Source organism: Macrosteles quadrilineatus, unplaced genomic scaffold (genome assembly GCF_028750875.1).
Source record: "Macrosteles quadrilineatus isolate MER2022 unplaced genomic scaffold, UCM_ALF_1.0 Scaffold_7__1_contigs__length_78375512, whole genome shotgun sequence".
In the NCBI taxonomy this organism is placed as follows: Eukaryota; Metazoa; Arthropoda; class Insecta; order Hemiptera; family Cicadellidae; genus Macrosteles; species Macrosteles quadrilineatus.
In genome coordinates this window covers 76,814,976-76,842,913 of record NW_026542600.1, presented here as the reverse complement: position 1 = coordinate 76,842,913, position 27,938 = coordinate 76,814,976, and the positions used below count along the sequence as shown (strand labels likewise).

At 32.5% G+C, this 27,938-nt stretch overlaps 1 protein-coding gene across 2 annotated transcripts in view; it reads left to right on the top strand.

Moving 5' to 3' along the window:
* Positions 1-9,526, top strand: part of LOC128998171 (single-stranded DNA-binding protein 3-like) — a 34,118-nt gene extending 24,592 nt beyond the window's left edge. For both annotated transcript variants that reach the window (XM_054424185.1, XM_054424184.1), the window contains 5 exons: positions 305-343; positions 2,019-2,079; positions 3,169-3,234; positions 6,071-6,141; positions 8,653-9,526. In XM_054424185.1, the coding sequence (XP_054280160.1) occupies positions 305-343; positions 2,019-2,079; positions 3,169-3,234; positions 6,071-6,141; positions 8,653-8,901 (486 nt within the window). In that variant the 3' untranslated portion in view covers positions 8,902-9,526. The remainder of the gene's footprint in view (positions 1-304; positions 344-2,018; positions 2,080-3,168; positions 3,235-6,070; positions 6,142-8,652) is intronic.
* Positions 9,527-27,938: the final 18,412 nt, after the last annotated feature.

Sequence of the window (27,938 nt, the reverse complement as noted above, 5' to 3'; positions counted from 1 at the left end):
CTGATAATTCAGATTGTTCTGCTGTTTGCCTTTTAAACTTCAGACTTTGTTGTTTATTATTTATTAGTACTATATTGTTTTAACATTTCAATTATTGATTGAACCATTGATTTAAGGGTGATAAAAGTATTGATTGAAATACCTAAATTTGCATAACCTTAGTGCAAGTAACGTTGTTAGACAGGAAAAATTCAATACTAATACAAACACTAACCACAAGAGCAACATTTTAAATGACATTTTCGTTCATTTTATTGACTCAACCTCAAGACTTTTCTCAAAATAAACAACATTTTTATTTCAGGCTATGAGCTACTCCTCTTCATCACCCGGAAAATATGGGGTGAGTAAAGTATTGTATTAAAATGAATAATTATCAAAATTAATATTGGTAGTTATATTTTCTTAACAAATCATTATTTACTTGAACTGAGCTGTACTTCCAAAGGACATAGGATGGATATGGCTTGTTAATTGGTTATTTAGCGAATTTCCCTATAGGGAAGTAGCTATTACCGTAGGTGGCACGGTAAGACCTAGGCCCGGGACCGATTTACTTTTCCATTTTGATGTCCCCAGAGACCAAAAACACCATTAAAATTTTTATTCATGTATACAGGGTGTTCAAAAAAGGTAGGGACATATTTTACCTCGTGATTCCTTGGGTCAAAATAAAGAGAAAATCAGGAATAACATTCTTTCAAAAATCGCTTCGTTAACCAGAAATCCGCCATTTTGTTTTTTTTACATAACAATTTTTTCTCTTAATATTTTCAACCGATCTTTATGAAACTTGGTTAGGTATAAGAGACTCGTGTTAGAAAAAAAGTTCATCTCGATTCAACCTAAAATTTCAAAATGGCGGCCATTTAAAATTTTCAAACTTAAATTACTAGAAAATTGCTGGTTTTATGAAAAAATGTTAAGGACACTTTTAATTAGCATTTTTATTCATCTATCAAACGATACAAAGTTCAGAAAGATCGAATATGAAATAGCTGAAATATTAAGACTTTTAGTTGTAAAATGGGGTAGAATAAGGCAGATGCTAGTCAGGTTTGCCACATTTTACAACTTAAAATATTACAGAGAATATTGTAAAATGTTGTAGTTTGCTTGTTTATAGATATATTTTGATAAACTTGGAAAAATTTATTTATTTTATACTAAGCTATTTATATTTTACTAAAAAAACACACTTTATTAGTTTCCTTGTACAGTAGAGTCCCGCAAACTCGGCGTAATGTGGACTGGAAGGGTGCCGAGTTTGTGAAATACCGGGTTATCAGGAACTAGGGTTAAAAACAAGAACAATACAATTTTTAATCTTATTAACTACTTCTTTAATTTATATTTATATTACAAGTTAGTATTAAGTCATCAGATATAGTAAAACAAATCATTTATACGAGCTGAGAATGATTTGACTTGAGCTGGCTTGAGTCCATGTTTAACTCGGACTCAAAAAATCACTAATTTTCTGAGCCAGGTGATGGCCGAGTTATCCAGACTGCCGGGTTATCGAGTGCCGAGTTTGCGGGACTCTACTGTAGTAGCAAACCTAGGTACTCGTTAAACCTAATGTTATTTAAATAGATTTAATTGAAAATCGATTTAGACGTCATGGAAATTCGCTTAGTCGGCAGGTTTGCTGCGGCTGGTGTGTATTTTTTTCCTCTTGGATCATTCTTATGTAATATTTAAGAATGGAGATGGAATCCTAACCCTGGATCTAGCCAAAGAGACAAGATGTCTACCTCACTAACAACACTTATCAACCAATAGTAATTCTAAACTTAACCCCGAGGTTTCAGCAGCAGCACACTTGCATAGATAGTTGTAAGAGGAAGTTAATATATTTTATACATATCCGACTGAGCTTAAAAGGTTTAACTTTGGGGTCGGATCCATTTTTAAATTAATAACTACTACATATTGTTGTTTTGTTATATGGATTCTTTGTAATGGATTTGTAGTCTTAATAGAAAGTTAAAATTATCCCTTTGACGTATTTCTAGGGTCCTCCAGGAGGTTCTGCTCCACCAGGCCCCGGGACTCCCATATTGCCAAGCCCTCAAGGTATGTTTGAGAAACAGTTATCGAGTTATGCTAAATTTCATTACTGGGATCTAGACATTTCAATTGTGCCGTACCCGTCACCGTTTCATATAAAGTGCGCATATACCCAGCGCGCAAGCAAAAAGTACTGGTCAAAATCCCTTTCAGTCTGGCTACAACCAATGTCAGACTGAATAGCGCTCCAGAAGTTAATAGGACTAAAGCATAAAGGGTGTACAGACTTAAGAGGTAACAACTTAAGAGTCTTAAGACTTTAAGACTTAGAGGTTTAAGAGGTAACAGACTTTTTACCTCTCTCGGCCTCTCCCCACTCCAGCGTCGGCGGCCCTCTAGGACATCTTAGAACTATTCTCGATTAGTATTTAAATAAAACGTGTTAAATTATTGGGTTTGGACCAAATCGTAATTATGGTATAGTTTAACCTTAGTTAGGGATTGGTGGGGAGAAAGCCAGGGGCTTTAGGATGTAGTTTTGGATTTTAAGACGTCGGTTTTGCCTAAAGGGAAACCAAAACAAAATCACATGGCACTAAATTGTTCAGTTGTTCTCAGCTGTCAATCCGAGTAGTTTATTCCTTCATAACATAACCTCAGTCAGTACATAGCTCAGTCAGTAGTATGACAGACTGTTAAACCACGGTAGCAAGGTCTTGGGTTCGTGTCTCTATACCCGTACTTAAAATTTTCAAGTACAGTTCATTCTTGTTCGCCCCAGCTCATTACTTGCTTTGCTTGATACGTTCCACTCACAGACTTTTGAAGCCCATGTGGACAGGCAAATGCTAGGATAAAACAGGCAGCCAAATTCTTATAAAAGAAAAGAAAAAAGATTTAATTGTTAGTATTCATTGTGGTATAGTTGGTTTGCTACACCTGATATCTGAAAAAAGTTATAAATGCTCCTCAAATCTTCATTAAGCAAGTATAGTTTCCCAAAGTTTCACAGTGGTTGGATGGACAGTTTGATAATACCAAAGGACATTTAATTGAAGATTTTGTGTATAAATAATACACATTTTACTTAAACACTTTTGTGAATATCTACAGGATTTTCTGTTCATCTTGTCTCAACAAAATGTTTATCCTTAGGTTCAGTCGGTCCATACTCCCCTGCTAGTCATCGAATGCCCACCCCCAGTCCAGTAAATCGTCAAGGTATGTATTCACCATTATGTTCATATGGTGTTGTGTCATATGGGTATTGTTAAAAGTTGAGTGTTCAACATTATGTTTCAACTTCAGACATTATTTAAATTAGTTTCATTAAATACAGGGTGTCCCGGAACTCTCTACCAATATTTTAGGGCATTGTTCCTGGGTAGTTAACATACCTAAATATCATATTCAAATTTTCCAGAAGTCCTTAGTTACTCACACAGCCGCCATTTTGTTTTTTTAAGTTATTAATTTTTTCTAAGGAATGGTTAAACATACGAAATTGAAACTTTGCACAAACATTTATGACAACTAGACAAAGCTACCAAAAAATTATGAAAATTTTTAATATTCATAAAACAAAATGGCGGCCATTTTAGATTTTGTTTCTTAAATAACTTGAAAACCGTTGATTTTACAAAAAGTTTACAAGGATAACTTTTTTAAGGAAATTTTATTACAAATCGATTGACACCTTAATTTTGAAGATCGGACAAGTATTAACGGAGATATGGTAGTTTTAGTGATACGTGACCGCTTTCAGCATGCGCCGCAACTAACCTCCAGCGGTTACGTATCACTAAAACTACCATATCTCCGTTAATACTTGTCCTATCTTCAAAATTAAGGTGTCAATCGATTTGTAATAAAATTGCCTTAAAAAAGTTATCCTTGTAAACTTTTTGTAAAATCAACGGTTTTCAAGTTATTTAAGAAACAAAATCTAAAATGGCCGCCATTTTGTTTTATGAATATTAAAAATTTTCATAATTTTTTGGTAGCTTTGTCTAGTTGTCATAAATGTTTGTGCAAAGTTTCAATTTCATATGTTTAACCATTCCTTAGAAAAAATTAATAACTTAAAAAACAAAATGGCGGCTGTGTGAGTAACTAAGGACTTCTGGAAAATTTGAATATGATATTTAGGTATGTTAACTACCCAGGAACAATGCCCTAAAATATTGGTAGAGAGTTCCGGGACACCCTGTATATCTTTGTTTACGTATCCATTTCCACTCTCACATTACAGTTATTTAAAAAAAATTTACATCCACTTCAGACATTCTTAAATCTATAACAACTAAAAGACACTTTACTAACTTATAATATCTATCATATTTTAAAGTTACCTTTTAACCCATCTCAGTAAAAAACACTACGTCAACTAAACATAGAGAGTAAAGCATATGCACTCAACTTTTTGTATTAAAAGTGCCTGAAAACGAAAATGATGACATTTAGAAATGTAGTTTATATGCTGTATTGTACTACAGCTTATTGTTTATTGAATTCTCTTAATTGAGTGTATAGTTAGACTTGTCCATTTAGTTTCATCAGTAAACGAGTTAATTTACACCAGCCAATTTTGAGTGGTTTCGCAATAGTTATTACTGTTATTTTTCTTATGTTACATATGTATTACTAATATACCTCTTAGGCTTTTACGGACCATTTCTTAATTAATTCATGGATGTGAATTGCCTTATAGACTCCACAATTCATGGATTTATTTTTTTTATTTGTTATGTGACTTAACATTTAGGGATAGATAATCATGTTTAACTATCAGTTCATTTATTTTCATTGGTTGAATTTGTGTACAGTCATTGAAGTCATAGCCTCCACTAACACAAGCCCGCAGCGAACAATGTGGCAATGTTGCACTCACTTGCCTACTGCCACGGTAGCATTGCACATCCGCTCCATATGAATTAGTGGTACAGCTGTTTGGGTAGACTGGGACTGCGGCGTGCCACTTGTGTTTTGCCGTGGCCTTGTAGAGGAGGCTCCAGTAAAGTAAAACCTAAACAGCTAAGAAATGTATGTGAACCTGTGTACTTCGTTAATGAGTGAATATCAGTTAAGAAATTGATTTTTTTAGGATGATGTTGATTTTTTATCACGATTCTAGATACCACCGATACATTGGCATTGGTGTTAAGAATCAATTCCGATACCGATACCCGAAACGTCTGCAAAGATTGCGCGATCGAAAAATTACTGCGGTTTTGGTGGACAATGATATTACCATGACCGAGGGAGACGATGATTATGTCTACATGGCCATGGGAGATGATCATGGTTTTGCCACGACTGCGCAAAACGATGATGTTGTTGTAGCCGCTGGAGACGATGATGATGTCTGCACGACCCCAGGGAATGATCAGAATATTACCACAACCGCGAGACGATGATAATGTCTACATAATCAAAAAGACGATAATGATATCCAAACAGCTGCAAGATTGCAGAAGACTATGATAATGTCTGCATGACCGTGGGAGATGTTTGTGATTTTGTCCTGATCACGGGAGAAATTGTTAACGTTACCGCAGAGCAATATTCAGGATTTTGGCTTGACTGGGAAAGACAGTGATGACATTTCGGTGACTGAGGAAAATATTCTGGATTTTTCAGTGATCCCAGAAGACAACTATGATGTCTCCACAACCGCGGGATATGTTCACGATATTACCTCGAGTTTGGCTTGACCAAAAATAACACCTCTATTTATAGTAACTTTTTCTTTTTGATTTTTTGTTAGATCTTTATTTACCTTTGATAAGGTAGTCATTTAATGTGTTAAGAATGGTTAAAACTTGAATTGGCTATATTTAGAATTTTTCATTGGTGAATTAATTTTTTTCTTTATTTAAAAACACTTTGGATAAACATAAAGACAGGGGTTGGTGTAGTATCCAATCCATTCAGATAATTCGGTAAAACTATAAAAATAATGGTATCAGTATCGAGAATCGGTGAATTTTGTATCGACACATCACTAATTTATTTGGATTGTGAGAAAATGCTAACTTAAAAATATTAATGATTACAGATCCTTCAAACCCAGGAGGAGAAAACATGTACACAATGATGAAGTCAGTACCTGGGGGATCCATGCCTGGGGTAATGTTGTTATTGTTGTTGTTGGTGTATAATGTTGAGGTGTTAATCAGTATTTCTCTTGTATAACTTAGTTGGTATGTTGTCAAACTAATCTTTGGTATCAACGTGTTAATCGCCATTTTTTTCAATTTGAGAACATTATAAACTGAAAATGTTGAATAATAATGGTTAGTAGGTCAATTAGGTATAATAGGTGGTTCGTAGTATAATAAGGTTATTTCTACGGTGGATTCTATAAGAAGACCCTCGATAACAAGTCCCCCTTGATAACAAGTGTCATTTTCAAATCCCCTTGAATTTATTTGACCTCAAATCACATGTTATTGCAAACCTCAATAAGGAGTCTACATTGATAACAAACAAGTCTCTTTTAATAATCCCCATGAGAGTCTTTTTATCAAGATTCTACTGTATCTCAGAAAAAATTTTCTTTCAATTTTATAAGGATTTCGTGAAGGATTGGTTGAACAGCAGGCTTACTTAACTAACAAAAATATATGATAATGCACAAATAAACACTTCAGTAGTAGTCTTTATTTGAAGAAGGAGCTACTAGCTACAAATGTCCTGTGTTTAGTAATTATTTGTGCGTTTTAGCAAGTCTGGTGTTAAACCTATCCATTACAAAATCCTTAAAAACCCTGGCCTAAAGCCATCTTGACGAATTAACAATAAAGAATATTGTATTGTATCTTTATCAAGAACATCATTTTTATTCAAATTGTTCTTTTTAGTACAGTAACATCCCGCTATTCCAAACCAACTGTGACTTTTTGGATTTTCTGATATTCGGAATAAGCAGATTTATTTAATAATATCAACCAACATATATTGATGGAGAAATAGTTGCGATCGCGGTTGATGTTTGTGTGGCAGCGATCGCAAAAGATGTTGGTGTTGTGGCTATCATTAAGATAGATGGTGAAAGTGTTGCGGCGTATTGTCCACATAGACATAAGTAACTTCGTAAATGTTTAATGTTAACTCTGCTGACATTTGTGGATTTTTCACCATATTGTACATCGTATCGTATGGCATAATTGCAAATTTTGCTTACATTCATGGTATCCCTTACCATTCTTGGAAATATGGCTAGCTGGCTGACGTTCGTGACATCATAACTTGACTCTAGGTAATTCAGGCAAAGTCCGTAACATCGCCAACATTTGTCAAGAAAGTGGCAATATTGCTAGCTCCTTTGACGTTCACGGTGACATAGCAGAATTTATTATACAAAAGATAAAAAAAAAACAGATTTTCCAAATAGTGTGGTTTGAAATAGTGGGACTCTACTGTCCTTGCTAATTCTACTAACATGGTTGCAAATTGTAAACAACATTTTCAAATACATTGAATATGTGAATGTGTACTGAATATCTGCAAAAATAATGTTTAAACCTCTTATGTATTCTCTTGGATTAAAATCGACTGGCGTCAACATAAAGGCACCTTCAAATCTAGGAGATGATAGAGATTTTAGAGATGTATTATCTATACATTCTCATTCCAGGCAAACAATGAATCAATTTACTTTAAGATCAAATATGTTGATATTATTATGAGCGGATGAGTTAGGAAAAAAGTAGATACTATGATTAGCAAAGTATTCAAGATTTTTTAAATAAAATTGATTATAGCCTCCTAATTAACCCATTGGGGAAGGAATTAATGCGCTGCCTGCAGCACCCTCTGTCGGCAATTAATTTTACCGAATTTGTAGACTTAAATTGTTATAGAAAGAAAACCTTAGGTAGTAAATTAATAATTCTTTTGCCATTTTGTCCACAGTAAAATTGTCTAAATAAATGTGGTAATTGGATAGTCAGAGTGTCAAATAAAAAATAAAAAATTATAAAGATTCTAAAAATAAAAATCATTAAAACAATTTTTTGAAATTAAACTTGATATACAACATCCAAGATTAATAACACCAAATGACACTACTATGATAAAGTTCAATTGATTCCCTACGTAGAAAAATCACAAGTTGTGTTCTTTTATAAGTAATAACATAGAAAATCTTTTTTGTTTTACCTTACAGTAGCTGATTTTTTGTGATATCCGGTTTCCATGGCAACATAACATTGTTTGTTATTCGCAAAATAAATGAGTAAATATTCAAAACAAGAAGCAAGATATTTATAAACATAATAAAAGTAACAATAATTAAATAAAAAGGGGGGAGATAATAATAATAAAATAACTAATGGCGCTGCGTAGTGGTGACACGTGCGGCATTCGTAAATCAGCTGCCGGGAGAAGGCAAATTATTCATCCACACACAATAGAGTTGTACAAAATGGTGGCTTTAAATGATTTACACTCTACCTAGTGAGAGGATTTTTGGAGAAAGGACAAAATATTGTGTGTTCTGTGTTTTCTATGTGTACTATGGCCTCCCGGACTTTATATTTCCCCTTATTTCACAATACTAGCCTAGAACCTCTTCTTGAATAAAAGTAAAATAAAATTGAGTAAACTAAATTTAATAACCGATAATTATATTTGCAGGAGTTTGGAATGGGAGGTAATGGACCAGGAAATGACGGTCCTGTAGGAGGTGGAATGGGTGTGGTTATGAACGGAGACGGCAATTCACCAGCAGGGCCAGGCCCAGGCACACCTAGGGATGACTCTGGCGGAGGTATGGGGGACTACAACTTAGCAGGCTTCGGACCTACGGATAACGTCAACATGGGTGTACCTGCCTCTTTCTTCTCTGACAGCAAATTGGGAACTAAAGTTCCAGAAGAATGGTGAACTTGTATCGCTCTAGTATGTGTGTATTTATTTGCTGACAACCATTGCTTTGGACTGTCCCCTACTAGACAGCATCACTTTTGATGGACACGGTTCCGTTAAATGTAGTGCTCTCCTTCCAGATTGATTTGAACATTTCATTTGAAAGAAAAGGGAACCAAAAATACACATTCAATACTATGTGAGGCCTCTTATTTTTTAGTGAAAAGAGTTGAACATGTGGTTATGTTTGAATCTATATAGCCTACGTAATATAATAAGGGTTTTATCTGTAACATCCATTTCCTCCCGTCCTAGTATACTGTTTTTTTACAATTGAGGTGTCATTCAAAGGGCTTGTAATCTAGCGCAGGTACGAACAGTAATTAAAAGGCAATTTCATTTACGGTTTCATTCCCCTAGCCCTTTATTTCAAAATGGAGATTTCAGGTTTCACGTAAAGCTGAACAACTTGCTATATACCGTTTGAATATGTCAATCGTAATTTAATAATGATTACTTTTAGTTAAATTTTAACCACAGTCAAATGGCTGTAATTAAGAGGCAAAACATTTTATGAAAATTTATTTTTAACTGTACTTTTATTTATAGTGATTGAGACAGTTAAATCACTCTTCATGGTATTGTTTGGCAATCAATATATTTTTTATATTTTTAATTACTGAATATTTTAATCTAATAATTGTCTTAAAAAATATTTATAATATAATTTTAATATGATGATGTGTTTCTATGTTAAACTTTTACAGCTACGAATTGATTTAAAAAATAAAAAAGCATAACTGCATTTCCATTACCAATTATATAAAGTGTTGAACCATATTAAAATAGGCGCTGTGCACAAATCCTCTCTTTTCTGTTTAGGAGAAGAAATATATTTTTATTATTTTTCTATATTAAACTATCTTCAAAAATGTTTTCTAACATTCAAAAACTGTCCAATTTTTCTTTAGGAAAATCTATTATCACATGGTTGTGAAGGAAATCAATATATTTTTTTCTCTCTGTATTATTTTTGTATCATTAAATTTATTTATGGATATTATTATTTAGTATAGGCTATGGCTTTTTGCTGCTATGATCTAGTTTGTTGATTTTAGAATCTCAACCTCTTAACATCCTCAATTCAGCAAACCTGACTCTCAGTGCAATTTTATTATCTATTTATTGGAAAAGAAAATTTATAACAACAGACAAAATATCTTGAAGTGGATCGTTTGTTGGTTCTACCAATTCTCAGAACTTGGTACTGTGAAACTTAGAAAAGAGTGTCCGGTATATTTACCAATGCCAATAATTACTGTGATATTTGAATCATAACGGTATTAAGCATGCCAACGCCAAACAAACAGTTTAAAAAATGCATTATTGTACACCAAGATATTGGATTATACACACAGTAACTAACACATAAATGCCGCATTGGCTTACTATTACTACATCGTTGTTAGTGTGGTACCAGATCTGATTCATTTCAGCTCTTACATCACAAATTTTCTAACATTTTAAATAGTTGTAAAATAAAATTTCCTGACTACAGATTTGCTGAGATGAGAATATTTTCATAAGAAAGTGTTTTAACTTTAATTTTATACAATCAAAATGCATAATATTTCAACTTTTGACATAATTTCTATATTTGAGATATTTGTGATTAACATAAAAACAAGGCAATATGTTTGTGCCATATCTAGTTATATAAATGAAAGGTTTTATAGACAAGATGTGTAATTGATCGCATGGTTGTGGGTTATGTTGATTATTCTGTACTCATGGGTGATCAGGGTATCTTCTTGCCAACTGGTTCAGGGATTATGCTTAGTAGATTACATAACTATAATTATCTGTGTGATAAAATGACTGACCATCGAATAATATAAGACATGATTAACAATAATTGATTAGTTTTCTACTAAAATCATAAAAAAGCTTAAAGTTCAAATTATTTTTTGTAGTATGTGTAATATTGTATGTTTGTTTAAATTATGTAGAGAGCTACAAACTAATACATAATATAAAAAAATAACCTAAAATGTTATATGTTGGTATGCAGGCTGTAATGATTTTTTTTAGTTTTATTTATTTCACATTACTAAACAACTTGTATATTTTATCACAAAGCTAGTTAAAAGTAAATCAAGGAAAATATGGGCCCCGTAATAGTAAGATCAATAATTGCTTCTATGTTTATCTTTCAGTGTTGTTGAGGTGCATTCTTGGAGTAAATATAAGCCAATTTTGAACTTTGTCTTTAGGTGCTCACAAATCTTTATGTGTTTAAGCAGTTTTTCACTACTTGTGATTATGGGCTTTAATATGTTGTAATTTAGGTTTTATAGTGCTTATTTAATTCGTAGTAAGTAATAGTAAAGAACATGTATCAAGTTAAATAGTAAGCAGGTAACCTTTTTTCAATTTTATAACTCTTCTTGGTGAAGTCTATGAATTTGTACCTCATCAAAAGATTGTGTTCTTAGGATACAAAGAATGTCAATGAGTGCCTCAATGACAAGAAAGAGGAAGACAATTCCCCAAAACGAAAAGAAAGGTTACCTGCTTGTTTTATGTAAGTTGTATTTTTATCCATCAATTAGGGTTGTGTAAGGTGGATTACTTAGACAGTACCTCACCTTTTCCACTTAATAGGTTGTAACTACGCAGTATTCTAAAACTCGAGGAACTCATTTTTGTGCCATATAACTCTGTGTTCCTCGAGAAAAGTTTGAAGGAATTTATTTATTTACATTATATAATTTTGTTGTTTTGTTATTTCTGCACATATGTACATATTAGGTATACATAATTTTCTCAAATACTCATTTGTTAAGTTAGTTAATAAATAAGTTAGTTTTAAGGAATCGTGTCGGTTGTCAAAGGGGATGGTGTAAGCTAATGTGTAATTTCATAAAATTAACAAATCAGAACAGGGTATTCATTACAGTTTGTTGATTTCTTACTGTTTAGGTGTTTTTTTATGTTTTCAGCAATGCTGAGAAAACACAACATATTTTGTGGCACCCTGTTACTTAACAAACATTTTTGAATGATTTCACTACAAAATGACTTGCTAATTTGTATAACAAGGAGTAACATTATACCGTCAATCTACTTTCCAGCCCTCATATTTTGTTATCGGGAAAGAATATTTTTTGTGGATTGATCTCAACATTGCTTTAGAATCCTTGCCAACTGTTTACCATCACAACTAGGCCTAACCTGATCTCTGCTTCTACTGCAGGCCCTCCGCTCTAGTCTGGCTGTCCTTTTGTCATAAAAAATGTACTTTTAAATGTTAATGGTACTTATTCCCTAAATGGGATATTTTCTAAAAAGGCCCAGTCTTTTCTATGCCATTAAAATGCTGTAAAGCTGGAAGTAAGTAATCGTCACCTTTTCTTACTTGTTTCAGTGATGAATTACCTTAACTCATAGTTTTCAAGAATACTGCCAATTGAAGTTTTCAAATTGTTGAATGTTGGAAATACTAGTCTTAATAATTATTTTTACCAATCGAGAAATTATTATGTTACGCGTATTTTTAAAAATCATTTTAAAATCTTTAACTAGTAACTTTTCCCAATCAAACCAATTTTGTGGAGGCTTTTGGTGTCCACAATCGACAAGCACTCAAATATTGTTAGCCAATTAACATTAAGAACTCTAAACATCATTAAGAAATAACAGAGTTAACATCACATTTGAAATCATTTAGTTATTTTTATGTTGACCTAGCATTTTTGTCTGTACACTTAGGAATATGCAAGTTCAATCGCTTTTACATTAATAAGACTGTGTAATGGTTGTTAATTCATAATTAAAATCTTTTAGTTAGTAAGTATTTGTTACTTGTTTAAAATGTGGGGTTTTGGCTTTTTATTTAGATATCTAGTAAAAATATGTTTTCTGTCTTTGATTTTCATCTGTGGGTTTAAAAAATCTAATGACCATCTTCATATTGTGGTGCCAGTGCAATTAACACTAATAAAATACAGTTGCTCAAAAAATCAAACTGCTGTTAGGTGTTACTCCAATCAATTTCTAGAAGTCTTTTTTTTTGTTTTAAACTCCTCATTGTACTTGTATATTGAGTAATAATTATAAAATATGAACTATCGATGTAGCTATTTTTGTAAATGTGATGTTATAAAACAAAAGTTATCAGGCAAGCTTAGTATATTATTTGACTTTTAGGAGTAAGTTAGGCTGGCACCTAAATCTATGTTCTATTTTTTAAACCATTTCCATGAATACTGCACTGTTTTAATGAAGTTTTTCATTTAAGAAAATTGTTTGCCCTGATTTGTTGTTTGATGAGGTTTCACAACTTTTATGACACTTGCCACAATTTTTATTTTGAGATCTGCCTAGTCCTATAAGAGTATGTTTTCTGTTATCTTTTTGAATGTCAATTTACACATTCATATGTCACAAACTCCTTGTGGAGAATATCCTTATTAATGTGTTGTAATAATTTGTACTTATCTCATTTATTTTTCTTGTATTGAAAGAATCTTTGATCCTGAAATGTATGTTTTTACGCTATTTAGGGTAAAGAAATTATATTTTGAAAAACCTTGTGTGTTTTTTATTGCTCCAAAATCACCAGTATCTATGTAAATACATTACTGATGTAAATTATATTTTTATGCTTTGATTGTAAATAATTTTCTAAGAGGTATTTTATTATTCTTATTATTGTTAATAAAGCTGCTAGATTTGTTTTACTTGGGGACTACTATACTGTAAAATTAGAAAAAACGCAGCAAAAGTATTGAATGTGACACTTAAAGTTTCAGTTTAGCCAGTATAACTTGTGTTGTAATTATACCAGGTGTCCCATAATAGACCCCCCCCAGCTTAATTTTTGATTACTAGTTTGGTTATGTAAAGTACTTTTTGGTGATATTTTGAAATTCACCCCCACCTCCAAATAGGGGTTGCTGGGCTTAAAACTTTTAAATAGCAACCCCTATCAAGTAGCTCATCATTTTTAAAACTTTAAAATACCCCCGCTGCAGCAAACATGCCAACTAAGAGAATTTCCATTTGCCTGGATTGATTTTCAATTAATCTAATCAATTAACATTTATGTTTGACAAGTACCCAGGTTTGCTGCTACAGTGAAAATAATAAAGTGTTTAATGGCATTTTATTAAAATGTTAATAGCTTAGTATAAAATAAATAAATCTGCCAAGTTTGATCAAAATATATCCATAAACAAGCCAACTACAACATCTTACAATATTCCATAAGAATAACATGGGAATTTTTAAATGAACGATTTTATTTTTTATTTTCTCCATAACCAATAACCGTAGAAAACACTAAGTTATTTGTGTTTTTAAGCTATTTTAAAAGGTCTGGAGAAAAATTGACAAATTTTGTGTTTTAAGAGTAAAAATTAGAAAACCCCAACTTTTCCCATTTTGGAGTTAATCTAGAACTTTTCATTCCATCCCTTTTTTTTAATGGCTATAAATTGTCAAATCACCTTCAGTACACGTGACCAGGGGGATGTCACATACTTTTTAACATGATTTTGAATTTCACCACCCACCCCCAAATATGGGTTGCTGGTGGGTTTTTTTTATGTTTTTTTTTATATGACTACCAACTTTAGAAATAATCTTTAAACATTTTCAAAAGTACGAAATGTCCATAAGATTTGTATGGGGGGGGGAGTTTTCATTTGAATATATTCTTCTAAACAAAAAAAAAAAGATTTTGGCATTGAAATAAGCGTGAAATTAGTTTATAATTATGTGTCACAACACTATCATTACATAAAAAAAATTATTTATAGGTATTAATATTCAAGATGGCAGCTGAAAAACGGTCCCTACCAAAATGAAGTAGGTAGGCCCATGGTGAAGTAGGCTAAGTAAATATTTACTTCCACCATGGGTAGGCCTACTAGTTACTAACCACTCAATATCGGTAATGGTCCCAAGGCAATTTCTAAAAAATGCATTTGGTAACTTTTTATCAAATGTGTCAAATGTTGGGAAAAGCCGCCATTTTTTATTTTAATTTTAGGGGTTTTCCCATTGACCGGTTTTTGGAAACTTTCAGTATGTCACTGTCACTCTGCACAACGACAACGTGAAGAGAGAGAGAGAGAGAGAGAGAGAATCTTTATTGTACAATCTTCAAGATTAACAATGGAGTCAGAATACATATAATAAAATGAAACCTAAGATCTTAATTTACGTTTCAAAGTTCTGCCAACACAACACTCTTCTGTGAACACTCAACTGGACTTGGACTAGAACTGAACCACTGAACGTAACGTCAACAATTAACAAAACAAAACAATAACAACTAAACAACTTGAACAAGAACAACATCGTTTCGTTTGTTGTCTGTTTAAGCTTAACTTTTATAAGTAATAAAGTGATAATATAGTTAAGTAAAAAATTGAATGAGGCTGAATCGTCCACCCGAAGGGTCCGAGTCTTTACGCTGATCGGTAATTTAGTTTTACTTAAAAATAAATCATTTACAGGGTTAGGTTTTAGGTTAACTGTTCACTAAGTTTCCAACTTCTAACCTTGTTTCGCCAAAATTGAATCATTTATATCGTTTCGTTAAACAGTGGTTGCTTCTAGCTTCACTATTTATTCAATTCAGGCGGGAAAAGAAGAACATAAGGACTCAATTTTGTAGGCCTATTTGATGACTTACTGAATAAATTGCAAACATAGGCCTAACAATGTCCAAGGATTCAACGAATGACATAGACTTGAACAGGTAATTACAATGCTGAACATGATACTTAAGTTATAACTGTGTTCGGTTTCTCTATGTATGCAAAAATAGTTTTGGCTGTAGTGAATTTTGAATATTTTGTTTGAATCTCTGGCAGACCTCCAATAGGTTAGGACTGTTCATAGCTTAACATAAGTTAGGCCTACTTTGGAAACGATGACAACTATGTTGTAAGCTAGCCTTCATTCAACCCATTGGTTTATCGTTGCCTTTATTTAGACTTTTTTTGTGGTTTGTGTTACAAATTTCCACGCTTGTTCAGTCTACACTCACCTTCACTTCGCTTGATCGTTCTTTAATAGGCCTCAAATCACAGTTGAAGAAGAGGGCAACCTTTTATAAAAACTTAAGATGAGGTTATGTTGAATGAGTTAACAGGTGAAACTTAGTAAGCCTGACCACCTTCTAGGTTCTGTGTAATGTCTCTATTAGAGCCTACCAATTCTACTTTAGCTTTTAAAACTTGGGCGTAACTAGAATGACCTTTAGAAGGGGATAACAACGAAGCGGGAGCATAATTTAAAAGTCTTTTTCTATCCAAGCCAACACATTTAAGTTATGAGCCCATGATTGGTATTTGAATTCAACAGGTACGGTATGTAAAGCAAGATAACGTCGCTGTTGCGATACCAGTGGGAATACTCCAGGTATGCGGGAATAGGCTCGCTCAACTATCTCCAGGTACGTCTAAAAGCTCGAGCGATCAAGCAAAAAGTAACTTGAGTCGAGCATTTACTATTTCGTTTTAAAGGTGGTCTGAACGTTTTTGTGCCCATGAGAGACTATGATGATGTCTACACAACTGCAGGAGCAGGAGATGTTCTAGATTTTGCTGCAATCGCTGAAGGTGATAATGATGTATAAATGATGACTTTGTATTATCGACCAATGTAAATATTTAGCCTAATTTGACAATGCCTATCTCAATGTATTTGATCAACGGCAATACTTTTTAAGAAAAATTTTTATTTATTTATTTATTTATTTAAAAAAAAATTTTTTAAGTGTATTTTATGCAAGAAGTCTGTAAATATTAGTTTTTAATTAATGTGTAAATAGTATGTTAATATGCCACTGACGCAATCTATCCGACATTGTCGGTCAAGGATTAAGGACACAAGTATCAAGTAAGTATCAAGTATCAATAAAGATTCTGATTCTGATTCTGATGCAATAAAAATGTTCAACCATCTTCCCTCTCACCTCAAAGCAGTATCAAACCATCTGAAATTTAAAAAAAACCCTAAAATCTTTTCTTTTAAAAAAAGCTTATTACAGCGTCCGTAAGTTCCTGGCTGACGGCTAAAAAAAACTATCAAACTTGTTTGATCATAGGTATCCTTAGTGTAAAAAAAAGAACAGTTATTATTTCTTATTTAAGTCAAGAAACTGTAGGTATGTTTTGTTAAATGACATGACCAATACATGTAATTGTTATTTGGTTAAATAAATGACTTATTGACTTATGTCTAGTCACAGGAGATGTTCAAATTTGTTGCAATCGTGACTTTAATGACAATTCTTGTTATCAAAGCTGTACTTTTAGGTTTTTAATTTTTTTCTGTAAGCGATTCAGGTGGTTAGAGTCAGTGGCGTACTGTCATAGTTGGGTGCCTGGGGCGGCTTAGATGAGAGGGCCTCTTTTACATACATATTATATATAGGTGAAATAATAAAGTACCATAGTAGGCCTACACTGTTTAAAATTGTTTTAAACAGGGTACCATAGTAGCCTATTTATTAAAAAAGTACCTAACCCTAAACAGTGAACAGAACTAAAAAGAAATATGCTTTAATGTATTTTGTATCACTGATTAATGAGATTATAGATTCATGTACGGTAGGCTACTTCAACCATTTTGAATGTACCTAATCATTTTAGCAAATTTCCCATATAGGGAATATTATCGAATTTCCCATATAGGGAATAAGCTATTACCGCAGTACTCATGGTAAGACCTGGACCCGGGACCGGATTGCTTTTTAGTTTTGAGGTCCCTAGAGGCCAAAAGTACCATATGTTCAAATTCATATATATTCATACTGTTATTATATATATATATAATACACGAGGAATGTTTTTTAAGTAAGTACCGTTTTTAAATTTCTCCGTTCCAGCGCTGCGATTGGAATTTTGGACATTTGTGCTGTGTATGTGCATCTATTGGCAAGCCTGCACCGGATATTCGGCAACAATTGGCCGTGTTTACTTCCGGTTTTGAGCATTCTAAATCGTGCCGCCAATTGAGACTGCTGCCGACTGTAAAGTGCGCGCTGTAATTAGATTTGTAAGTGCTAAAGGTGTGAAAGCCATTGAAATTCATCGACTATTACTCATATTCATTCATATATTCCTCATTCATATATTACTCATTGAGTAAAGGAAACTCCTCAGATTTAATGATGAGATTGTAAACCGACTGTTCTCTTTCACTTTTTCATTGACTTTACGCACCAATTCATCAGTAAAGACAGATGGCTGCCCAGTGCATTGCTCATCATGAACGTTTGTGCGGCCGTCTTTAAATGCCCTTACCCACTTGCGTACCATTCCGTCACTCATAATATTCTCTCCACACACTTCACTAATCTATCGATAAATTTCAAAGGGTTTCACACCTTTAGCTCTTAAAAATCTTATTACAGCGTGCACTTCACAGTCGGCGGCAGTCTCAATTGGTAGCACCATTTTGAATGCTCGAAACCGGATGTAAACACGGTTGTTGTCGAATTTCCAGTGCAGGCTTGCTAATAAATGCACATACACAGCACAAATGTCCAAAATGCCAATCGCAGCGCTGGAACAGAGAAATTTAAAAACGGTAGGCTACTTATGATTTTGATGAAATTTGGTACAAACGTGTAAACCTACATTTATTAGAACGAGTTCGCGAATCAGCATTCTCGGACCATGGGAATGGGGGTTTTATGTGGTAAAAATTGGGTTTTTCCATTTTTGACCCTAAAAACTAAAAAATTTGCAATTTATTCCAAAACCATTTTGTAGGACTCTAAAAAAAACAATTTAGTATATTGAAGCATTGTCATGCGCCTAATAGTTATGGATAAAATTCCAAAACATTGTAAATTTTATAATTCCCATGTTTTTTTATGGAGAATAAGAAAACTTGTTGTAGTTTGCTTGTTTATGAACATATTTTGATAAAATTTGGAAAATGCATTTATTTCATAGTAAACTATTTAACATTTTACTAGAAACACTTTTTTACCCTCCCTGTCGCAGTAAACCTAAGTACTCGTTAAACTAGTGCTATTTAAATAGGAAAAAATGTGATAGCCTATTGTTATTGAGATATTTTAGTGTAAATCCAATCAGGCAAACGGAAATTCGCTTAAGTCTGCAGGTTTGCTGCAGCTGGGGTATTTTTTATTTGAGAAAAATTTAATTATGCTAAATTAAATTTTCCTTTAACCTTTTAACATTTTAGGTTTTTATGAGTTGGAGATACGTAATGAGCATGAGCACTCAAGAAGTAACACAAATCAGGCTTTTAATTGTACCGTAACTTCTTTTATCTTTTTCTATTATACCTTATTTATTTATTTATTGCTCTTGACAATTTTTACATTGTGTAGCATAACTTAATTATTCTAATATTTACATTGAAATAGGTTACATAGACATTTTTTATCAAATTACACTTTAAATAAAAGTTAACTTTTACAAATAAATCAATACATAAAATAAACGGAGGAAAAAAAAAAAAAAAACATTGTACATTTATCAGGAGGCCTAAAAACAAATCCTTAACCCCTGGGGAATATAATACTGTGCCCTTAACTCCAACAGTGCAAAGTGTACTCATCAACCGAATAGAACGCCTGATTTTTCAAGTCACGCTTCAGTTTCGTTGTATATTTTTGTTTATATTTCGTACTAGGCCTATAATTGGTCCAAACGACTTCTGCGATTGTGGCAAAAATTAGGGATATTGACCTCGGTAATGACTAAATCGTGAGCGTCTTGCGTGTATGGGGGGTCGTTAATCCTCGTCTCCCGTGGTTGCACGGGTTATCTCCAAGATCGCAGAGCAATCGTAAACATTCCTTCACTGTGGAATAGTGAACATCTTTTGCGGTCGCGGGGATATATTCTACATCTCCTGCCTTTAAGACAAAATCTTTAACCTCTCCCGTGAACAAGGGGACTACATTGTCGTCCCCCGTGATCGTGGCGAAATCGTGAACACAAAACTGAATAGAATCTTAACAAAATCAGCCTTGGTCTTGACAAATTCATAGTTGAGTTCCCTGCAGTCGTGGTGAAGGTAAAATTGTGGGCATCTTCTGCGATCGTAAAGGAATTGTGAACGTATTCTACGTCCCAATATCATGGCAAAATCATTAACGTCTCTGTGGTCTCGGAGCAATCGTAAACATATTTCGCAGTTGTGAGACCTGATTATCGTCACCCGCGATCGCTGGGAGTCGTGATTTTCAATCGCGCAATCTCTGTAGACGCTTCCGGCGATCGTGAGAATATACGTTCGATTTGGAAAACTGTAATTCTAACAGATTAATGGCAAATATATTTTCCAAGAAAAACAATTTTTGAGACCCAAACAAGACCCCTTCCTAGTCCGAGGCCCTCGGCAATCGCCGTTAGGGCTTATTTTGGTGTGAGGCCTAAGGTGGACCCCCCCCCCCCCGTCAGTGCGCCACTGGTTAGAGTTTGGGTGTAACGAGTTCTACTGTCCTGGTACCTTCTTAAAATTAAAAATAAATCTAGTTTGTAACACCAACAATAATTGGTTGATCACCTCAAATACTGTAGTAAATAAATTCAATCATTTGTTAAATTAAAAACATAGATTTGAATGCTGGATGAAGTATACTGTATAATTTTTTAATCTTGTCTATCGTTATAACTGTGTGACTATATTGAACAATAACTAAATCCTGCCTTTAGTTAAAAATCTAGTGAAAATTCCTTGCATTTAATTTACTAATACTTTTACAGACTAGCTGAAGAAGAAATATTGCGTGAAGCCAAAAGAGCTGTGGCAAGATCCGAAGTATCAGGAATAGAAGGATTCAAGAAATGTCCACTGCCTCCCACAAATAAAAGATTCCTTACAAATACCATTGTAAATAATATTAAAAGTAATAGAATAAAAGAATCAAAGGAAAGGCGGAAAAATGTTCCTTATCCTAGTCGCTCAACTAAAGACAAAAACAATTCACCCAGCAGCCGCCATAAAAAGAAAAATTCTACCGAGTGATTTAAGCCTTGAACCAAACAGACTTCATTTGGGTTAATTACTTTGTATCAAAGTTGTTAATAGTGTATACATTTGTGATATGATGGAAATAATTATTGTTAAGATGTAGAACATCAACACAACACACATGTCGGTTTTTTTATGTCATTAGTTTCTTGTGTGTTTAGCTTAGGGGTTTAAATACCACATAGGAAATATTAGAGTTGTTAGTTTTGTTGACATGGGGACCATGTCCAACTGGGCAGGGATGATGTGACGGTTGTCACTATTTTTCAAATTCTTTTCAGCGTCTGTAGCCTAGGTATTGAGATTTCACAACGCACATTCCAGTGTTGAATTATTTAGGTTAAAGTATTTGATGACATCCACTTACACATATCAAACTGCTGGGTTTTGAAGACTCAACATTACTTTTGATCGGGGGTGACAACCTGAGAGACGACAGAGTTAGTCTGGGCCCTTGGACACGAAGGTCAACATCAACTCCGCCTCGTTTTTATGGTTAGGCGGATAACTTTTTAATCTGTACAGCGGATTTGTCCAGGATACTTAAATTGATTGATACATTTTTGTTATTTTATAGTTAGGGTCATTAAATGCTTTGAAGTGGTTTTGTATTAATTGAAACATTGTAACTAATTTGTTCATGGTAATAGTTACTTTTAAATACTTTTGTTACAATCTTGTTTTAATAATAATTTAACTGTTTGTTCCTGTTATTAATATTTAGTTTTTAATTTAGTTTTAAAATTGAATAAATAATGTATTATTCCTGTCTAAATATTGTTTAATTTTATGTACCTCTCACTTGCGAGTTAGGATCCCTATTAACAAATGTTGATATTTGATTATTCTCAAATAGTATCTATTTGATATCACGTTAGTTGCAATCGTGACAATATATAATGGCATGTGGCCTACTATTCTTGTTCTTAATGTGTTGGATGCATTGCACGACTTGCAAGTGCCACAACGTCCATTGATATAAGACAGTGGCACGACGCCCAATATAAAATATTTGACTGTTGCACAACGTCCAAATCTCACCATGTCCAAAAGTACAGTAACTGCAAGAAATAGTCTTTGTGACATGCCATCTGACACACACAAAATAATCTCACTGGAAGAACTAACAGTATTAGCCATTGCCAAACAAACAATGGAAGTTGGATTTTCATATCTCAACAGAATTAAAAGCTGACTTTTACTATACGGCAGAACTTCAAATTATTGAGGCACATTGTGCGAACTTCGATTTATAAAGGTTAACTTTGAGTTTTGAGGGTCGGTAACAGAAACATTTGAGTCAGAGTTTGAATATAATATAACTGATTGAAATCCATTAAAATTTGACGTATTGGGGTTATATATTTTATACCTTCGACTTATAGAGGTACTTGAAAACATTGTGATTTATAGGGATTTCAAAAGAATTATGACAAATTTTAGATATTAAGGTTTGTGCTATTGAGGTCATACTGTAATAAATTGATTTTATTTGTAATACAGCACCTGTAATCACAAACTGCAATACCGGTACTTGAAAACAATATAGGCTTATCGTTGGTAAGTCACAAAGTTCATTATTTGACTTGGCTTTGGATTTGTTTATTGAAGGAGGATAACCAAAGTTTCCTGACTTTTCCCTGCAGATAATTTTCAAATCATATAGGTGCTTTTGTAATTTATCATCCGCTCATTTATTTCTATTCAAATTGCATTCATGAATAAACTCATAATTGACTAAATTAATCAGATCTTTCTTTTGTATGTAGCAAAAATATTTTTAAAAAACATTCAATATGACATATAAAAACTAGACATTTAGGAAAAAACCAGTACAATAGATCTAATATTTCGTTAAAGGTAGAATAAGGTTACTGTTACCGAGAACTGATTTGATAAGAATACGTTACTGATACTGACCTTTAAAATATTGTTACACATCACTGATTGTTAATTTTTTATTAACTTTATATTATACCGTAGTTAAAAACTCAAAGCCTGGACTTGGACTGTACATCTTCAATCATTGAATGTTACTAACACATGAATGGAAGGGGGTAAGTGAAACTCAATATTCTAGGCACTCCGAGAATCTGTCCTGGAACTGCCCTGACATTTACCAACAAAATTATTTCCTTTGAAATATGGTCAATTATAGTTCAAGCTGATTCGTATTGTACAGTACTGTAATACAGTATTGATTACTAACATCTTGATATTTCTTAGATAGACTATCCTACCAATCACTATTAAATATTTTCTTTCTAAAAAGAAAGATGGTCGGAGGGTTATAAGTTGATTCAAAATGAACATATAAGATCCCACTTAGCCAAGCCAATAGGAAGATAGAACTGGACACCATTAAGAAGATCGCACAAGTTAATGGATTTCGAACTAAGACAATAGAATACATCACAAGAAAGAGGAAGAAAAAATCAATAGCCAGAATAAACTACACATCAGAACAACATTAGAAGAGATAAAAGAGGAAAACACCTGATATGTCACATTTAGCTACAGGGGGAAAATAGAAAATTTTAACAAATTTGACGCTTCGGGCATCTATAAAATCAATTATAACTATTGTGATAGCTTCTACATTGGATATACTGTGAATTTTGTTGACCACTTCAAAAACCACATATCCTCGTGGAGGAACAACAAACCGGAAAGATCAAATGTCAAATGCACAACACCTGTTACAAAATGGCCACTCAATAGGAAAAATGGATGATAGTCTATGTATTTTAAAGAATTGTAAGAAAGGATATGTAATGAATGCTTGGGAAGAATTGTATATTTATAAGGAAAAATGTACAAATAGAAATAAGCTGATTAATGAACAAGTAAATTTTGACTCCAGTTGTACTTATAAAAATGTATTAGCCGTTGCTTCTGGTAACCAATAAGATATAAGTAGGGAAGCCATTCAAGATTCTTGTCATTCGCCTTTTGGGTCTGATGATGATTGGATTGTCCAATTGAAATCGATCACCTCTTACCATCCTTTTTTGTATTTTTATTTACCGTCTTGTGAGTAACAGTATAAGTTAAGCGTAAATATATGTTTTAAGTGTTATAAGATGTTTCTTTTATTAATTTGGTAACATAACCATGATTCTCTTGACAAAATCATTACATATTCAATGTGTGATAGAGAAACAGTGTGAAATCCTCTGTTATATCGTTTTGAGTTAATAACAATGCATGACTTACAGGCATAGAGATTTTGTTAAAAGTTAATTTATAAATCATACCACAATAGGTACTTCAAAACAATCTTTCAGTGTATATTTTCAAAAATAGAAAACAATGGTTTGGGTTAGTATATGAGAAAATCTTTTCAAAATAGAACCTTTATTCTTAACATTATGAACACATGAAAAAATATGTAAAACTAGACTAGTCTCCCTTGACTAGTTTAACATTTGTATCTGTAGTCTTAGCCCATAATAAACAAATAATGTACTATGGTAACTTATTCTACTAGTTAACATACATAATTGCATACAAAAATACCCATACAAAAACTTTTAACAAATTAATATATCCCCTTAAATATTTCCTATTCGAAGAATTCACTGCTTGTAACTAAGTTAAAGAATGGTCTGCTCACTAAAATTTACTTGGTAAATAAATCATATAAAACCATATATTTTTTTAACTAGGCTTATTCTAACAATACTTTTACAAAATATAAAAAAAACTTTGATTGTTTTAACATGATAGCTTGAAGGATTATTAAGACAGATAGATATAAATGTGTGTTAAATGGAACTGAATTCAGGAAGATTTAGCACTAGAAAATTATTTATTGGGGGCCCAAAAAAGCTGCATAGTATTGTAAATTATTAGAAATTTCTTGAGAGAATCATTCCACAAAAAAAATTTAGATCAAATTGAGATAAACAAAAATTGAATATATTGAAGAAAATTTATGTAGATATGACAGAGTTGGCATGCAGTTAGTAAAATGCAGTTTAGAGGATATCAATGAAAACATCTTTCGAGGTTTAAGTTAAATGGTTAAATGTCCTTCATAATTCTTTTTCATAGAAACGTACTTATTCCTGTAAGAATTAATACTTTTTCAAGATAGTGATATGTGAAATTGAATAAAACCTGTAAAAATTCCGCTCTAAGTCACAGAAACAACGATAATTTACTATAAGGTAAGAAGATATGTTACAATAATTTATAATGGAAAATTACCGACAATTGGTAAACGTCAATAACACACATCATCCTTCATCCTCAAATGCAATCTTGGCTTCTGAGCAACATTTTTGCAATAGTCTTTACCTCAAAGACTTATTTTTAGAAAAATAAATGGCATGTTTAAGGCATCAACATCATGACTAGAGTTTTTCATTACCTAATAGCCATTTATAATGGCAACTATAAACCTCAACCCAAAATGCTTAAAACAGGCCATCTTCACTTCGACAAGCAGTGAAATACAAAATTGCACAATGTTTACAGATACTAAATAGAGTTAACAATATCTAAAATGATAAAATGAGGATAATATGCAGATAAATTTGTGCTTTTATGTTATATCAATAAATAGCTTTGAAGATGTTAACAAACTACTTTTAATTATACTTGCATCATTTAACATTTTAACAACTTAAGTTTAATTTTACCAGAGCAATAAAGGTAGAAGATGAATAAAAGGAAAAGGTTAATTATGTTTTTATACACGTTTTCAAATCATTTTATACATTTTTGAGGAACTTTTGAGATTTAAAAATTGGGGGGGGGGGCAGATAAAACAGAAGACCAAAGAGTACATTTAGACGAGTCAAACATATTTTTAAGATGAACAAAACTAAAGAATAGAATGGCTAGACGTAAAAACATATTTTTAGCCATTGTAATTTACTACAAGATTATAAGTTAGTGAATTATTCCTCAGGAGGTGTATTATAGAAAGAAATATTGAGCAAAATTGTCAGGGTAAAGTGTCATACGTCTAAAGGAAGTGCTATATTGTAGATGGGTTGGATTGTTGAACCATCTTCTCATTAAGATAGATTATATCCGTAAACATCAAATAAACCCATCTGTCGATGCTGCAAATACTTGATAAGTATAGAAATATGAATGAGGTTGAAAACTCATTCATATTTCATTCATATCAAATAAGGAATATATACTATTCAAATCTCTTGTAGCCTATCTAAATTGTAATTTGATGCACTTTTAGATTTTAGTGTAAATCCAATCAGGCAAATGGAAATTCACTTCGTCTGCAGGCTTGCTGCGGCGTGGGTATTTTAGGCGTTATGAGAGAATTAGCAATATTTTTGTACAATACTGTATATTGAAGAAGCTACAAATGTTATATAATGGGAGTTCACAATTCTGGAAACTCCTTAACATTTTACTTTTTGAATAAACGTAGAACAATGAAACTCAAGGATTACATCCTCACTGTGGTTGGTGGGAGAAGCATCCAAAATCCCTAATGATAAAGGATATTTTTCATGATTTTTAATGTGTTTGTCAAAGGAACACGTTGCTGCAATCCTGACTTTTTCCTCAACAAAGGTTTCCTCAGTTAAACCTAACCTTTAAAACTCCTAAAGTGTGATTAAATAAAGTAAGGGGGTAATCCTACAGTTTTATCATTCTATGTTTATTCGTAAGTAAAATATAATGGGGTTTCCAGACTTTTTGAACACCTGGTAAAAGAAAGGATAAAATAAAGAGCAGATTTGGCAGAATCAAATTGAAAACGTTGAGAAATGTAACTTTTTAGGGACAAATATAATTTGATTAAAGTGCAATAACGATGGTTTTGATGGATTTGATTGTCAAATCAATTGTAAGAATTAATAGGATACATCAACATCACTATTTAGATTCATAGGTAGCCAGTAAAAAATATCACATTCTCCTTAACCTAGATATACAAAATTATGTTACACTTAAAATATGCATCTACAGTTTTTGGAAGATAATTGTCTATGCACTTTAAAAAGCAAATTTTAAAATTAGTTTTAAGATTTGTAAGTACACTATAGATCCTGTAATCTTAATCCAAAATTAATGAGATGAGACAAGAATTAACGTGCTGTGAAGAAAGGTCATGCATTGATTCATGTTACTTTAAAATATATCTCATTCTTTGCGCACCACCCTTTAGAGTTACATTTATTGTATTTAAAGTTGCCAAAAGAAGTGAAAATAACAATTAAGGAAATAAGTCAAAATGTATTAAGCTACCCAAATATCTAAGACTATTTGAACCTAAAACAAGTTATATTAAAAACAGAAATGCAATATCTCTTCATAAACAACACAATACAATATATGCAATAAGCTAAAAACAAATTATCAAACAACAATAACATATTATGGCACGCTTATTTTGTACTTTTAAAACCCAACCCATGGTTTTAACAATAAATAATATGGTGGGTCTAGTTGTTAAATATAACAAATTTCAACTACCTCAAACCACACTAAAAGGCAGTTCCAACAACTAAATAAATATAACAAATTTCAATTATATAAGCCTTTTAACATGTAAAATCATTTCCAAAAAAGATAGTCTAAAATAATGTTGAATGAAATTTGATATTGGTGTTTTGGATTATCTAATGGCAATAACATATAGAAAGACACCCCAAAGCTTACTCACTACAACTTTGTTTAGTCTTAAGAAAAATAATTCCATACAAAAATCGTAGCAAGAAAAACCCACAATATATCCTTTTTTTGTATAAAAATATATAAGTAAATACTCTATAAACATGTACAGTAATATTTGTCTAAGAATTCTTGTGACTTACATCTAAAATCACATATTTATTATAAGTTAAAAACTTTGTTAACACTTCCACAGAAGTTTTTAAAGCAAATGTATAAAAATGTTCACATGCATTTTTCAATGTTTAACAGTTAAAATTAATTAGAACTATTTAAACTCCTTAGTATTACTAACAACAAATTCTGTCAAACAATCAAACAAGCCATTTGAGTACATTCCTGTAAAATAATATTATTTATGT